This window comes from Pygoscelis adeliae, unplaced genomic scaffold (genome assembly GCF_000699105.1).
Source record: "Pygoscelis adeliae isolate BGI_AS28 unplaced genomic scaffold, ASM69910v1 Scaffold554, whole genome shotgun sequence".
Taxonomy (NCBI): Eukaryota; Metazoa; Chordata; class Aves; order Sphenisciformes; family Spheniscidae; genus Pygoscelis; species Pygoscelis adeliae.
In genome coordinates this window covers 120,193-134,896 of record NW_008824667.1, presented here as the reverse complement: position 1 = coordinate 134,896, position 14,704 = coordinate 120,193, and the positions used below count along the sequence as shown (strand labels likewise).

General features: G+C 39.8%; 1 protein-coding gene across 1 annotated transcript in view; it reads left to right on the top strand.

The window, feature by feature from the left end:
• Positions 1–14,704, top strand: part of UBXN7 (UBX domain protein 7) — a 24,393-nt gene continuing 9,689 nt past the window's right edge. The window contains exons 1-5 of the mRNA XM_009322896.1: positions 1–6; positions 1,813–1,979; positions 3,993–4,060; positions 7,057–7,122; positions 9,119–9,231. Of these exons, the coding sequence (XP_009321171.1) occupies positions 1–6; positions 1,813–1,979; positions 3,993–4,060; positions 7,057–7,122; positions 9,119–9,231 (420 nt within the window). The remainder of the gene's footprint in view (positions 7–1,812; positions 1,980–3,992; positions 4,061–7,056; positions 7,123–9,118; positions 9,232–14,704) is intronic.

The following is a 14,704-nucleotide window of genomic DNA, read 5'->3' as shown; positions in this document are numbered from 1 at the left end:
ATGCCGGTAGGGTACACTGGGAAATTATTGATCACTCAGCTATCCTTAAAGAAGCCTTTTAGAATAAACCCTCCAAATAAAAAGAACCTGCAGCAAATAGGTTTTCATTATCGTATGTGCCCGTGTGTGCCTTGTGTTTTATTTTCAGTAGTGCCTGAGATACTTTCTAAAAAATGAACCAGAACAGGCCGAGTCATGCTAGTTTGCTCTTCCTGACAGCTTTTTGTGCTTATGCAGATGGTTTATGTTAAATGTAACAGCACCTCTCTTATGCTTTCACAAAGGAAAAAAAACCTGCTGGGCTTCACACATCCACTATTAAAGTAGAGTTTTGAGGTTTTGTTTTTCCATTTTAACAGAATTTAAGGTTATATCTAAAAGCGTGTTGTCATGGAGCTTGTCTTGCCAATACTGGCATGATTTGACAGGTGCTCAGAAGCACACGCCCTCGGTGGTTTGTGTTAGCAACTTTCAGCTTTGAGTTGTAAGTGTACAAAATCACTCCTGTCACTCCTGAGCTGCAAATACCAAAGAGCAGTTCGTTTGAAGAACGCGAACTTGATGCTCTCACATAATTTTTTGAGACGTCACTACTTTTTACTTTGCACTTTCTTCACCTCGATTAAGGTCTTAAAATACAGCTGACTGCCATCTGAGTACGCTTGTGAAGACAGGTTGTTTTTTTGGAAAACCAGTTCCCTCAGACAGTTTGGCTTTCTCCCTGATTTAATGTAGTGGTGCAGATCATTTAGGACTGAATGAACTCAACAGTTTCAAAGTGTACTCTCTCTTACTAGTCTGTTCAAACTAGAGCTTCTTGAGTCTTCCCCAGAAAATCTGAGAAACATCCAAATGCATTTTGTCCAAACTGATGTTATCTGTGATTCTGATGCTGGGAAAAGTGTTTTCTTCATTTTGGTGACTTGCAGTGAACCTAGTAAGAATTACTACAGATCCAAAAGCTACTCCCAAACTGGTTCAGCTGCATTTTGCCACTCTTCCTCTCTACCAGCCTTCCCATATGAAAATAAACTCTTTGGCCATCCACCACCTATAGAGACAGGTGCTGTAGTAAGTAGACATTTAAAGGGTTAGGTGCAGGAGAGCTTCCACTGATGAGGGTGCTTCTGTTGATGGTATGGTTTTTGAGGAGAAGTTGGGAGGTCGAGGCTGACCCTCGGAGGAAAGAGTTACAAGTGATGCTAACAACTACTGTTTCTTCCCGAGCAGCTACAGTAAGACTGGATTTAGGAGAGATTTTAATAAATGTTAGTCATTATACAAATAACTGTGTAGACAAGTACTACTTTCTCTCTCAGCTTTTTTTTTTTCCCTCTTATGTGAACTGAGCTTCTGCTGGTTTGTTTTTGCCTTTTAGTGCAATCAGTAAAACAGGGTATCTTTTCTTCCATCTCTAAATATCTGTTATAAGTGGGTAAAAAAACTCTAGCCAGCTGATTTAGTATTCTCCCTGTTAAAATGTTAAATCAAGTTTTCAATTTTTGTGTATGCCTACTATGCCTACCAGGAAAAGGCCTAACCTCTAGAAAAAAAGAAAAACCATGCTAAAACCCCTCAGATGGCTTCCACTAAGTTTTCTCTCGATGGAAGGTAGAAGTCTGTCTGTCCTGTATGCGGGCATTCCCTTCCGCTGTGAGATATGTATGTTTGTCTCATTTCATAGTTGTACTTCAGAGATAAATGGCAACTGATGAACTGTTCTTTCTAATTATTAATGCTTTGAGAGAGAAAGCTTGCTGGTCAGCTCTTCCTAGCGCTTCCAATCAAAATGCTTTCCGAAGAATGCTTTAGTTTTTCTTTGGCATTACAGGTGCCAGTGAAAGCGTGGGAAAGCATATGCTTGAAGCATGCAACAACAATCTGGAGATGGCTGTCACCATGTTTCTGGATGGTGGAGGCATAGCAGAGGAGCCTAGCACCAGTTCTGCAGGGGTGTCTGCTGTTCGACCGCACACTGAGTATGTACCTGATGAACATGTCTGTATAAATGAGTAGTCTGTCTGAAGAATTTAATAGCGTAAGGCAGAACAAATAAGACAATTGTCACTTCTAACCTGCTGTGAACTCAATGTAATACATGCTGCTTTGATGATCTTGTTAAATTGATTGCTCCAATATTGTTCTGGGTAAATAAGTTCTTATTAGTTAAGTTGGTATGTAGACCAACATAAGTTAGTCTCTCTTGCATGTACTTCAGAAGTTTTCTGTAGGTTATACATACCCTTTTTTGCAAACGGAGCTCAAGACATTAAAGTGGGGATCCAGTAGTAAGAGATTCTTACTTTTAAATTGCTCCAGCAATCTTGCTTTACGTTAATTGGGCAGTTAGAGAGTTCTGTTGTTTTGGTTCTTATAAATGTAGTGGCCTTAGTCCCATTTGTAAAGGTTTTATTGTGTTGTTTTAAGTGTAACCAGATTTGGCACTGGAAAGGCTAGATCGTGTACACTAGTATGCAGAAGAATAAGCAACTACAAAATCTGCATCAGTGTCTTACACATCGGATGCCAATAAAAGAAAGAGTTGTTCCACTCGAGCATCGCAGAGTCTCTTTCAGTGCTGCCTGTTAATGTGTCTGCTTGGGATAAATGGAATATTTTGAGTGGAAGCTAACTGGTATAAATCACATTCATTAAATGTTCTAAATTAAACCTAGCCATGCTTTTGTCTTTATGAAAGTCTTCAGGAAAAAGACAACTAACTTTTAAAGAAAATTCTTGCCACTCATACTTCTGAAGCACATGTATAAATTTAAACAACTGTTCTAGTACTAACCTTTATAGTTGATATCAAGTGCCTTCCTGCTTGAACCTTTGACAGGTAATGAAGTTAAAACTCTGTATCTATAGGTGTTAGAGTTCTTATTTCTAGACGACTTCTGGCACATCAGTGACTTAAGATTCAAGTTTTTATTGGAATACTTTCTTTTTTATACTTGACACCCTCCAGGTGCTGGTCAGCTTAGTGTTACTTCTAGGAAGAGAGAACAATAAATATGCAAATGCAAAATGGAGAATAACTAGCTTCACAACAGCAATCAAAGATGTGGAGGTTAATAGCAAGGTTAGTGCATCTTGCTGACGTTATGAGTTACTTCTTGAAACCTGCATGGCCAAGAGCCGCAAACTGCACACTTTACAAATTTGAAGAGTCTGAGGGAAGAGGGCACTCCAGGAGTAGTTCATAGGCAGGATATAGCAATGGATTTCCTTGGGTGAGCCCATGCCCTCCTTCGCATAGACCTATGGGCCAGGTGACACCACTGAGTAAGTGATACTGTGTCAGAGTCCTTGTGATTTCCTTTCTTCTCCTAGTCATAATTTCAGATTGTCTAGCAGTCTCTGCAAGCGTAACTAAGCTGTTGATGTGTGAGGGAGCCCAGCTATGTAAGCAAAGAATTGCTTCAGAAATGGGGGGAAATGGCCATTTTGACCATCTTGTTTTCCTTCCTCTGGAAAAGAGAGGGCTGTGAGTTTCAAGTGGAAGCAAAAAGTCTTTCAACAGAAGAAAGGTTGTAATAAGGAAGATAACCTTTTTTTCCCCTCTGTGTAGATAATCAGGGGAGGAGGGTGGCAAGCGGATTAATTAGCAGCCTTTGCTAAGTTTTAAGAAACTTTAACAAGTTTTAAGACAGTTACTAAAGAAGAAAAATGTTTGAATAGTAGATTGACAAACCCTGGGATCAAGTCACACAGGGATCTGTGTAATCTTCTACCAAGACTTAGAAAGGTCATCCATGCCAGATCTTAATGCAGAGTGTACTAAGACCTGCTTCAGTGCCATGAGTGGGAATAGATGGTCTCTTGAGGTCCCTTTTGACCCCAAATCTCTTCTTTCTGTGCAATGGTACAGCAGCATCCTTAGCTGGTTCAAGTTGCAGGAGCCTTTGGAGCACAGTGGGACTTGGTTTATATAGTACTTGGAATGTTATTATCTCTCTGATTTTTTTTTTTTTTTCCTTCCTCTTTGATAGGGATGAAGTACGAGCTCCAATTCCTCAAAAGCAGGAGATTTTAGTAGAGCCTGAGCCCTTGTTTGGAGGTAGGCTTGTGTTCTTATTTTGCTTTTTTGTTTTCTTTACTTTGAGATGAGCTAAGCAACAAAAGAAAAACAGAACTTGCTGAATGTGAAGAAAGCAAGCATTGTATGTATTTTTATTCTTTTTTTTTTTCTGCTGCAACTCTACTGCCATGTAACATGATTGCATACGTGGAAATACACCAGTGTTATTAAAAACCTCACACATTAGAGATGCTATGTTCCCAGTGGTACTAATTTGCTAACTCCAGTTTCATGAGACTTTGTGAGGCAACAGCCAATTAGCTACGATAAGTATAGATCTGTGTTCTGGGGGCTCACAACCGTGTGATACTGCTGTGAAAGTGTTCAAGATGGTGGGATAAAAGCTTGAGTTTTGACTGACGCGTGAAAATGAAGAGAACAAATGCATGCTTCTCAGGGAGATGATAGATCAGAAAGGGCTGAACTGTATGGTTACTCATCGTTTTCTCCATTTCTCATGTAGGAATTTAATTTGCTCTTTAAGTCACACCATGCAGCTAGTTTTCTAGTTTGTTTTCTGAAGCTGTTATCACTTTTGCTTTTGAAACATTTTTTTGCTCTAAGGAAACAGGTGATGGAAGTGCTGTTTTCTTTTGGGTGCTTTTCTAAAACACTGTTTAGTACTCATGTAATACACTAATGTTCTGAATCTCAAAACCTCAATCTCAAACCTCGGCTGTTGTGGTTCTTTTACAGCAGCACAGGGGTGGAACTTCTGTAGCAGGACTGGTTTACCTGGTGCATTATCCTCTCCTGTATAGTGTCCATGTCTGTGTGGAGATCTAAGGCTCCCTCTTTTTATGCTTACTTCCTCTAGCCTTGTGAGGCTCTGTCCTTCTCATGTTGACCAGGCTGTTTCTAGCTGTCTGTATGGCTTTTGCCGTGTCAAGTGAATTGAGTGTCTTCCCCTTTTTATTGAGGAAGAGCATGCAAGTGCTCATCTTTAAAGTGGTCTCTACCCATAGGAAATGCACTTTTCTGTTGTTTAGTTCCTGTGCTAGAAAGGAGAAGGAGGCCAAGCTCCAGGTTTACCCTGGAACTGGTTTTCTGTTGATCCTGTTTTTCAACATCAGAGAGGTCTTTAGCCAGGATGCACAAGCTGAGAGGTGATTCCAGAGGAAGATGTCCTGCTGAGGGCTGTCTGAAGACACTGCACCAGCTTGTTCCTCTTGCTTTCTCTGTGGCCCAACAGAGTTTTTGACAATGTCTGTAGACTCCTATGGGTTCAAGAATTGAAGAAGCGCAAGCGTAAGATCTGCTGACCCTAGTGCTTGGTCCTGTTCTACCCACCTGTCACACACTCAGACGTGCTGTCACTGACTGCCCTCCTGAGGCGATCTGTGGATCAGCAATACCCTCCTGGCACTATCTGGTCCACCAGTGCTCATATGCTCACTAATGCCACTTCTGTTTAACATGAACCAGCCTGACAGACTAGCTGAAACCAGAGAGATACTTCATTTGGCCTTTTCAGCTCTAACCTCAGAGCAGGGGATGTGCCGGTTTCTGTTTTTAACAGTGTCATATTGAGGTGGTTGTATGAGCTTAGGTTTTCTTCCAGTTGAAGAGATGCCCCTGTCTATTTGTGCTCTGCCACATACATGGATCCCATCTTGCAGTACAAAGGACATCAGAAAAACATCTACCTGGACGGCTGTGAACATCTTTACCAGCGCTGCCAGGCTGTAGCTAAGCCTGGCAAGGGAAATGCTGCTTTTGCTGAAGTGGTCCTTCAGTTGCTATTCTTAGCTGCAGTTTAAGTTGCTCTGAAGTTGGCTTGAATGGGTTGTGGTTATGCCTAAGCATTCAGAGGTGAAAGAGATGTTACTTACTGGAGTTAGAGAGGCATTATTCACAAGCATGTTCTTCATTAAGGCTTACTTTCTTTTTCCATGATATTCTGTACGGGATATACTGATTCTTTTCTTCTTACTCTGTACGAGAAGAATACAAGGAACAAGAACTGTGCACCATTCTTTATGCCCTTGGTGTGTCACACGGTGAAAGATGAAAGATGCTGCATGCACTATGGGTGCAAAATCGGAAGGGTCTCTAAAATCAGATTTTGGAGGCACTTGTTTTGTGATATGTGCGGAGGTCGTGCTTTCTCACCGTAAATGATTTTTCTTATTACAGGTTTCTGGTGGGTATACGTTGTATTTATATTACTCTGTTTAATTTGTTTATTATTTATCATGTCTTGTAACAATTAGGCTTTGAAAGTTCTATCTTAAAATTGTTCTGCTTTCAATTAATAGTAATGCAGATAAATAGTTGGAGTAAGTCTTGGCAGGCAATTTTGTTTTATATCCCAAGTACAGTGGTTGTGCTGTACCATAGGACTTCAGTGGTACTTTTAGGTACTATTCCGATTATCTGCCTGGGCTGCCGTCTCTGTCAGCTGCAAATAATCTATTCTGAAGGTTTCCTTGCAGATAGTGATACTGGATCCAATGGAAGAGTGTGGCTGTTGCCAATCCGGCCAAGAAGTTGGGACAGAATCTGGAGAAGGGATTAGCAAAGAATAGAAATGCATTGTGGAAAAAACAAATATGGTTCCTCATAAATAAAATATTCTCCCATGGGGTTTAATCCTTTGAAGTTTTTCATCTACTTGAAGGCCTTTTGTAAAAATCCTGACTGGAATTGTGATACGTTGATGCTGTGACAGCACTTCCACTACATACTGATGGGCCTCAGTGAGCCCATCAGAAAGGGCTAATTTTAAACTTTTGTGTATTGTTGATACATGTTTTGTTTCTCGGGTAAGGTTTGCTGGAGGGAGGATGTGTTAGGAAATGGGTCTTACAAACTACCTATTTCCATCCTCCCATCCTCCTCCAGCCCTTCCTTACTCCCACATCATTCATGCTTTGGGTTCCTATTCTGTTTTCCTACACATGTGACGGAAAGTACTAATATGTAATTCTTTTGATAGTATACTTTTGAAATAATTCTTGAATTTCTTTTTTAAGCTCCTAAAAGACGCAGACCTGCGCGCTCAATATTTGATGGCTTTCGGGATTTTCAAACAGAAACCAGTAAGTGTCTACAGATCAGTAAGCTGGAGGTTCTATTTTTTTTTTTAATGCAAGTAAGATTGAAAAATAGTTTCCATTGTAGGCTATGACAGCTTTCAGTCATTGAATGGTTTTAAATTGCCTACTTTATAGCAGAAGTTTGGGTTTTTTAATAACATTCTTAGGCTGTTCATTGTTGTAGTGTCAGTACTGTTTGCTGATATGTGTCTTCCACATTTGTAGTGCAGTTAAGGTTGTTAGTTTATTGTTCTAGGATGGCTGAAGGGAGAGTGCTGAGTAATGGACATATGAAGCAGGTAGTGAGGATGCTGGTCCAAACACTTGCCCGTGTGACATAAATAAAACCTGCAGACAGTATATTCTATCTGCTTTGGTATGGCAAATGTTTTCTTGATAACTCTCAAAAAACCACCTTTTTCTGCTCTAGGGGGAATTGGAAAGGGGGAAGAATCTAATACCCATGTAGAAATTAAGTTCATCCACTGGATTTTTCTTGGCTAGCCAGTGGTTGTGCTGGCACTTGAATTAATTTGAGTAGCCCTGAGACTTCTTCCTTGGCCCCACACAAGGTTCTCATTAATTTAATTGCTGTTTGCCACTGTCTATCTGTTCATATGCAGAATCTCTAAATGACAAAGCATTGGCTGTTATTTAAGCCATTAAGTTTTACAGGATAGGATTCTTTGACAGCAGAACACCAGGTATTTCACAGCTGAGTTAGAGCTGTTGTGCAGTTGTTATCGCTGATGTTGCTGGAGTGTTCAAGACGTTTAACTGTGGACCAGCTTCCCATGTAGTTAGGTGCTGTTGGATGCTCAGCTGAAAAAAAGTATTCATAATCATTTCCTTTCCCCTGACAGGTTTGATCAGGGTTTTCCAATAATAATGAACTTGTCAAGTACTGAAGTCACTGGCAGCTGTGTAAATGAAAATACACCATTTATAGTATCATCATACCCTTAAATTTTTTCTCATCATCTCCACTCTGTTGTAAGAAATTTAGAGATGCACATATGTAAAACCATTGTGAAGGTTTATGATGAAACTTTATCATGCTTTTTAGTAAAACTTCATAGATGAATACCACTGTCTGGCTATCTCTGAAAAAGCGGTCCTGGCCATGAAAGTCCAGATTATTTCCTGACTCCTAGGCCTGCTCCACAGGAATGCTTTTTTCCCTGTGGGGATCCAGTGTCTGCTCAAAAATGGTTTGTACACTATGGCCCATTGACAGCTCCTTTCACTACTGGAAAGTTTTTGGTCATGGGATAGTTATTGCCCATTTCAGCTGACTTGGTTCCATAAAATACATTGTATTGCTGCATTTTTAGGTGAGCAAGTGCTGTGATTTACCTTTATTGTGTATGGTCATGTGTATGTAGGAAATAAGTTCTGTATTATTTTGAATGGAATTGATACCACTAAAAGAAACATGCTCAAAGTGTGGTACTTGGGGATAAACAAGTCTGAAAACCCATTCACCTGAAAGAGACAGTGGTATCCTGAGCCGATTGTGGGAAGAGTAGATATTTAATGTAAACTTCCAAAGATATTTCTCTGTGTAAACTAAGTCTGTTGGGTTTGGGTTTTTTTTTCTGTGGGATTGCCTTACAGTCAAGAAATAGAATCAGTGGAATAGAAATATTCCAAGTAGAAGTTATGATGCTACAATTTAGCTCAGTTTCCCCTTTTAGAAGCATCACTGGGGAAAAATCATGGCTTTTTCTTGCTCGTTCGTTTTCAAATACTGGCATGTGACCCCCTCTGCTGATACTCACATTATTAAGATGTTTTTTAAAAGTGAAATAAAAGCCCAGTGCTTGAGAAAGCTGGGGCAAGCGGGGTTCTTACCTTATATAGCAGCTAATCTTATTCAGCGTGGTCTAACCTTGTGACTCTAGTGCCAAAGTTTTGTGTATTAACGTATAGCCAATAATAAATCCATCTTGTGAGTATTTTGTCTAATTCAGCTTCCTTTCCTCTTGGGGCTGTGCAGTTCGACAGGAACAGGAACTACGAAATGGAGGAGCAGTAGATAAGAAACTCACTACTCTAGCAGACCTCTTCAGGCCTCCCATTGATCTGATGCACAAAGGCAGCTTTGAAACGGTAAGTTTTGGAATTTTGGTGCAATTCCTTATGTGATGACTGTGTACAGTGTGGAAGCCTCGTGTTAGGCTGCTGGCATGTATGGATCCATTTGTCGGATGATCAGAAAGTTACAAAGGACCATATAGTGATAAATATTTGATGGACTGCATATGGAAATGTTGATGACTTACTAAAGGGCTTAAGTAATGATGATAGACCAGATTGTTTATGTTTCAGTGTCAGTGTGGCAAATCACACTTGATGAAAGACTTCAGTGCACAAGAAGGCTTGTCAAAATGGAAAAATTGCATCCCTTGAAGTATCTCTGTATAGCACGATACAGAAAAAGCTGAAGTAAGATTGCTTTTGATAGATGAGCAAGTACTTTGCAAGGGGCTATATAGTTTGCAGCACAACCCTGCTAAGAAGCTCAGGCGGAGTTATATTAACACAGCTAAGTGATTTCTGATACCTGAGCTAGTAGAAGTATTTGAGCGTGGCTTTGTCATGAAGGCACAATGTTACCTTCAGTAGAGATCTTGCTCTTGTATAAAATCATAACGGTTCTCTTTTGCATCTGGTAGCGATGGAAAAAGTATCCAAGAGATTGTCTGCCTGAGAAGGGGACTGTTAGCTTTAAATAATTTCAGGTGTCACCTTTCCTGTCTGTGTAGGCATGTGTGGGTCTAGTCATAAGTTATGATACGAATCAGTGACTTAACTAATGATTAGAGAATATGCAAATTGGTATATATTTTTATTTTTTGAGTCCATAATTTCTAGATATTCTTCAGAAGTTGCAGTTACTACTGAACTTCTACCTGGTCATCTTTAAGTAGCTGAGATTAATTATTATGTGGTGGTTTCATGAGAATGCAAACTAGTGATCAAATGGTGCAATACAGATGCTGCAAACAGTGCTGGAGATCTGACTCCATGAGCTGAACAGAAATATTATTTACATTCTTTTCACATTTGCCTCTACTGCTGTGCACAAATACTAGAGCACTGCTGGAGAATTTTTGGAGAAATGCTGTGTGCCTTTATTGGGTCTCCAGCTGTCATCCTGTTGGCCTCATCTCTCTTTTTATGCTTCCCAAATCACCAGGGATCAGTTGGCTCATCACTAATTCCTGTGTTCTGACAGTGCTCTCCATATGTTTAATCTAACAAAATTCCAGGTTAACACTATGTCCTTTCAAGGACACTGATGGAGAATAGCTGTGTCTGCCTCAGCAAGTAATTTCGTGCAATGGAAGCAGACGAGCGGACTGAAGTAGTTGGTGCTGAGGCATCCCTGCCTTGTGATATGTAGTTCAGGGTTTATTTCAAACAAGGTTGTGTCAGGTCCTCCAACTGATGATACCTACTGGGTCTGTGGTTCGGAGATGTTTGTGAGACAAGCGAACGTGTGGTTAAAGGCAACTGTAAAGGGAATTCACATGAAAACAGCCAGTTGTGCTCCAGACTGGAACATACGCAGTCAGCGAGTGCCCTCTTACCTCTGCTGTGGAATTTGAGATGTGCGCTAGTCTTCCCTCCTGTCTTGCTGAAAACATATCAAGACTTGAGCAACGTTGATTGTGGCATCCGCCACAGTCAAAAGTAGTTTCAGAGGGTGAAATAACTGATTGATAGATTTGATTGTCCTAAAGTGTCTGCATTCTTATTCAGTCTTGTAAATAAAAAAAGGGGTGGAGAGGGGTTTGTATATACACACCTTGTCCTGTTCTTTACAGTAACTCAAATCTAAAGACACATACACTTTCTGGTATTGGTATTCACCTTTTTGTGTTCTTGTACAGTTCTTTGTCCCATGGAATACCCTTCATTTCAAACCGATGCTCCTCAACCTCATTGCAATAAAAACCTTCAGCTTCTCAATTTGTTGACCATTACCCCTTCCATTTTTACCTTTTATGACTGTAGACTGCTGTTCTGCTTCAGCCTGGGACAATGTCAGCCTCCTGTGAATCCAGTGACCAGAGTCTCTCAAAATTCATGTCTAGCAAGCTGCTGTTAGCTTCTCCCTTCTCTGTACGCTTAGATAAACATATATAAACTATATAATAAACCAGAGATCTTTATCACATTCCAAAGTACCAAAGACTAAATACCGTCATTTTGATGCTCTTGTAGTTTAGTGTTAATCTAAGTGGGGTTTTCTTACTATTATTGTTGTGTGATATATTCTAACCTCTGGAGGGGTGTGCAAGAACATTCTGCCAGTGTTGTGCCATGTACATTTATCATAGAATCATTTAAAATTTATGACTTTATTCAGACTTAGCAAGAGTGGTGGCATCTGGTCTTACTAAGGTTTTCATGTATCTTTGTTGCTCATCTTTCGTTGCTCCTCTTTGGGTACTCTTAAGGTTGATTTTGACAGTAAGTAGATTTAGTTATCTCTGGTTTTCCCCAAGAAATCTCATTTTTCTTCAATTACAAAGAAACTTTGTTATCAGTAAGGTGCAGTAAGTTGCCATTTCATTTTAACTCAGTAATACTAGCTTTTAAGAGTAGGTGAAAATTAACTTTCATTGAAGAGAAATTTTCAAGTGTTGAATGGCATTGATTTTTTTTTTTAACTTGTGATCCGTGAAAAAGCAGTGTGCTTCACATACAGAACAACTTATGATCACTATACTTGTAAAGTGTGTGATTAACTAAATTACACCATAAAAATGTGGTGAAAAAGATTTGATACATAAAATCTGTAAAAGACTTTCTTTTAATCCTGCAGGCTTTTTGAACATGAGCCACTAGATGTTAGTTACCTAGTGACTGGTAGAATGGGGCTATATAAACCAGAGGCAAACAACGGATGGGCCAGCGAGATATTGACCTGAACTGCCTTTTTTTTTTCTACTAGAAAATTTCAGAGCAACTTTCAGAGCTTAAATACACAGTGTCACTAAAAAGTCTGTATTTGAGTAGTGTTGCGTGGTTATACGATTAAGCTGTTGTCAGTTAAGATTGCACAAAGGATTTGTAACAGTCGTTTCCTGACTGTAATATTGAGCTTTAATGTGTATTAAGCTTCAGAGTTATGTCCTTAATGTAGAGTCTTCTAGGAATAAATTATTAGAGTATAATAAATAAATAAATTGCACACCAAACGTGCTTTGTAAAGAAAGCATGGTTTTGTTCTAATCTCAAAGACTGCTTTCAAGAATTGCAGATGTTCATCTCTTCATGCATATGATGTGAGATAATTTGTGGGGATATACACCAAATTGACTTAGTTTACATTTCTTGTTTAGGGAGGAGATAGTTCTGGCGTGTGCAGTTCTGTGCTTAACACTCATTAGGATTTTAGTACTTCTGTGAAGTGACCGTATGTAATGTTGCAGAGTTTCAAGTCTGTCTATCTGAAGTTTCCTCATTTTACAAGTTAAACCTTTTCTAGCTGCTCCCTGCTTTACAGCTGATACTGAATTTTTTTCTTTGTAGGTAGCAAACAGCAATAGTTTGGAAGCTAATCTAGTCATTGCACTCAAATGGTGCAATTGTCTTTGCATAAGGTGCTTCTAGACTGGCTGTTTGCATAAGCATAGCCTGCAGATGCACCTTTGGCACAGCAGAGGCTGGTTGATGAAAGGATGTATGCCCTCGCCCAGACAAGAAGTGTAAGTGTAGCAGATAGGATATTTCTTGTTAGATAATCTCGTGCTCTGACTTTGTCACCTGTTATCATCCAAACTGAATCATGCTTAATTAGCAGATGTCCAGAAGGTCACAAGATGCTGGCTCCACTTCCTTGTTTCTCTCTGCTGACTTAAAGGAGCAGTGCATTTCGACAAAGCTGAGCAAGGAAGAACCACCACAACATGTATAAACCATACATGTTTCAGAAAAGTCAGATGAGAGGAAAACATGTTATTGTTCGTAGTGCAAGAGCTAGAGGTTATCCGGTGAGATCCAGTACTGGGTGTAAAACAAGACTTCTTTCACATATTGTCTAACCAGATTGCTGGTTTGTTGCTATAAGTTGTCATAGAGATGCAAAAATGTGAATGAGTAGAACAGGTAAAGGTAAACTTAGGACAGATTGGTTTTGTTTTGGTTTGGTTTTTGCATCTGGCTGGCTGTATCTGAGATCCACTGCCTCTGTCTTTGAAAGTTCATACTCTGCTGATTGCTGAAATCCTGAACAGAGATGTTTGCAAAGAGTGGTTGTTCTGTGCTTACCCTATCTGTGTGCTACTTAAGTGCCTGGCGCTGGCCTTTATACCTTGAAGGAGGAGGAGAATTGGGGGGCAGTTGATGTTGGAAACAGTGGATCTAAAGCCATCAGACATAGCTTTTGGGATATGCAAGCCAGCTCTTAAGCCTTACCTTGTTCTTTTGTCACTTACCAAAATGACCCACTAATATAATCTCCAAACCCACAGTGTTTCTTCCCCCCACCCTTTTCTCCTTCCACCCACCGCCGCCCCCTCAGAAAAACCCCAGTAGCTGTGTAAGAGCAGAGTTGTGTGTGTGTGAGATGGTAGCAATTTAACTGTGTCCTTTTAAATGTTAAATGTGAAGCGTGTTGGTTTTAGAAGGAAGTTAAAAGTAGTTTCAAAAGCTATACCTGCTCTACAGGTGAAAACTCATCTTTGCAAATGTTCTGTGTGGAATTTCCTACTTGCATCCTTTCTAGGACCTTAGCTGGACGGAGGAGAGGTAGAGCCAGGTTTTCACTAATATTGAAAAATATGCAAAGTAAGTGTAGAAGAGCGACATGCACTTTCCAGCTTTCTAGTTTTATATTTTTGAGTTTGTTCTTTTAATCCAATATGGATTACATTAGAACACAGGACTAAGGCAATCCAATTGACTCAAATAACATAAGAATTTTTGTTCCCTTTAAACTTGGGCAGTACCTCTAGGCCTCGTCTTAAACTGATTTCCTAGAATTAGTTCTCAAAATCCACAGTTAGCTCAAACCAAGTCTTTTAAATAAAAGCATAATGACTATACTTAAGATCCTTACCAGTTACTTAGGTGTCACCTGCCCCACTTTTCTCTCTCCTGGTGACCAAGCGCTGGATTCTGACATGGTAATATTAGTGGTAAGTAGTTAGCGTGAGGTCCCTTGCGAGAATAGGAGGACTGTTCCATGCTTCTACATTCTTTTTTTTCCTTTGAGTAAAATAAAAATTGGCTCTGCAGGTCACTTGGCCATTCAGATTAATTTTGTAGACTGAGATTCTTCACTTTGTGAAGCTAAGTGTGTGGGGTTCATGTGTCTGTCTGTCACACATTGGGTAGGCAGACTATTCGAAAGTGCACTGGCTAAAATTAATTTTAGAAGTAAAAACTTTGGTTTGGGGAACAAAATATTGCCCAAAACAGCAAAATCTTGCATAACATCCTAATTCCTTGAATTTGCTGTTAAGTGCATTACCAGCAGGATGGTGAACACACTTATAAATACTTTTTTTCTTTTTTAAAAGGAAAGGGAGTTCATATGCTAGTTCCAGTCTTTCCAGGTGGTAAGAGC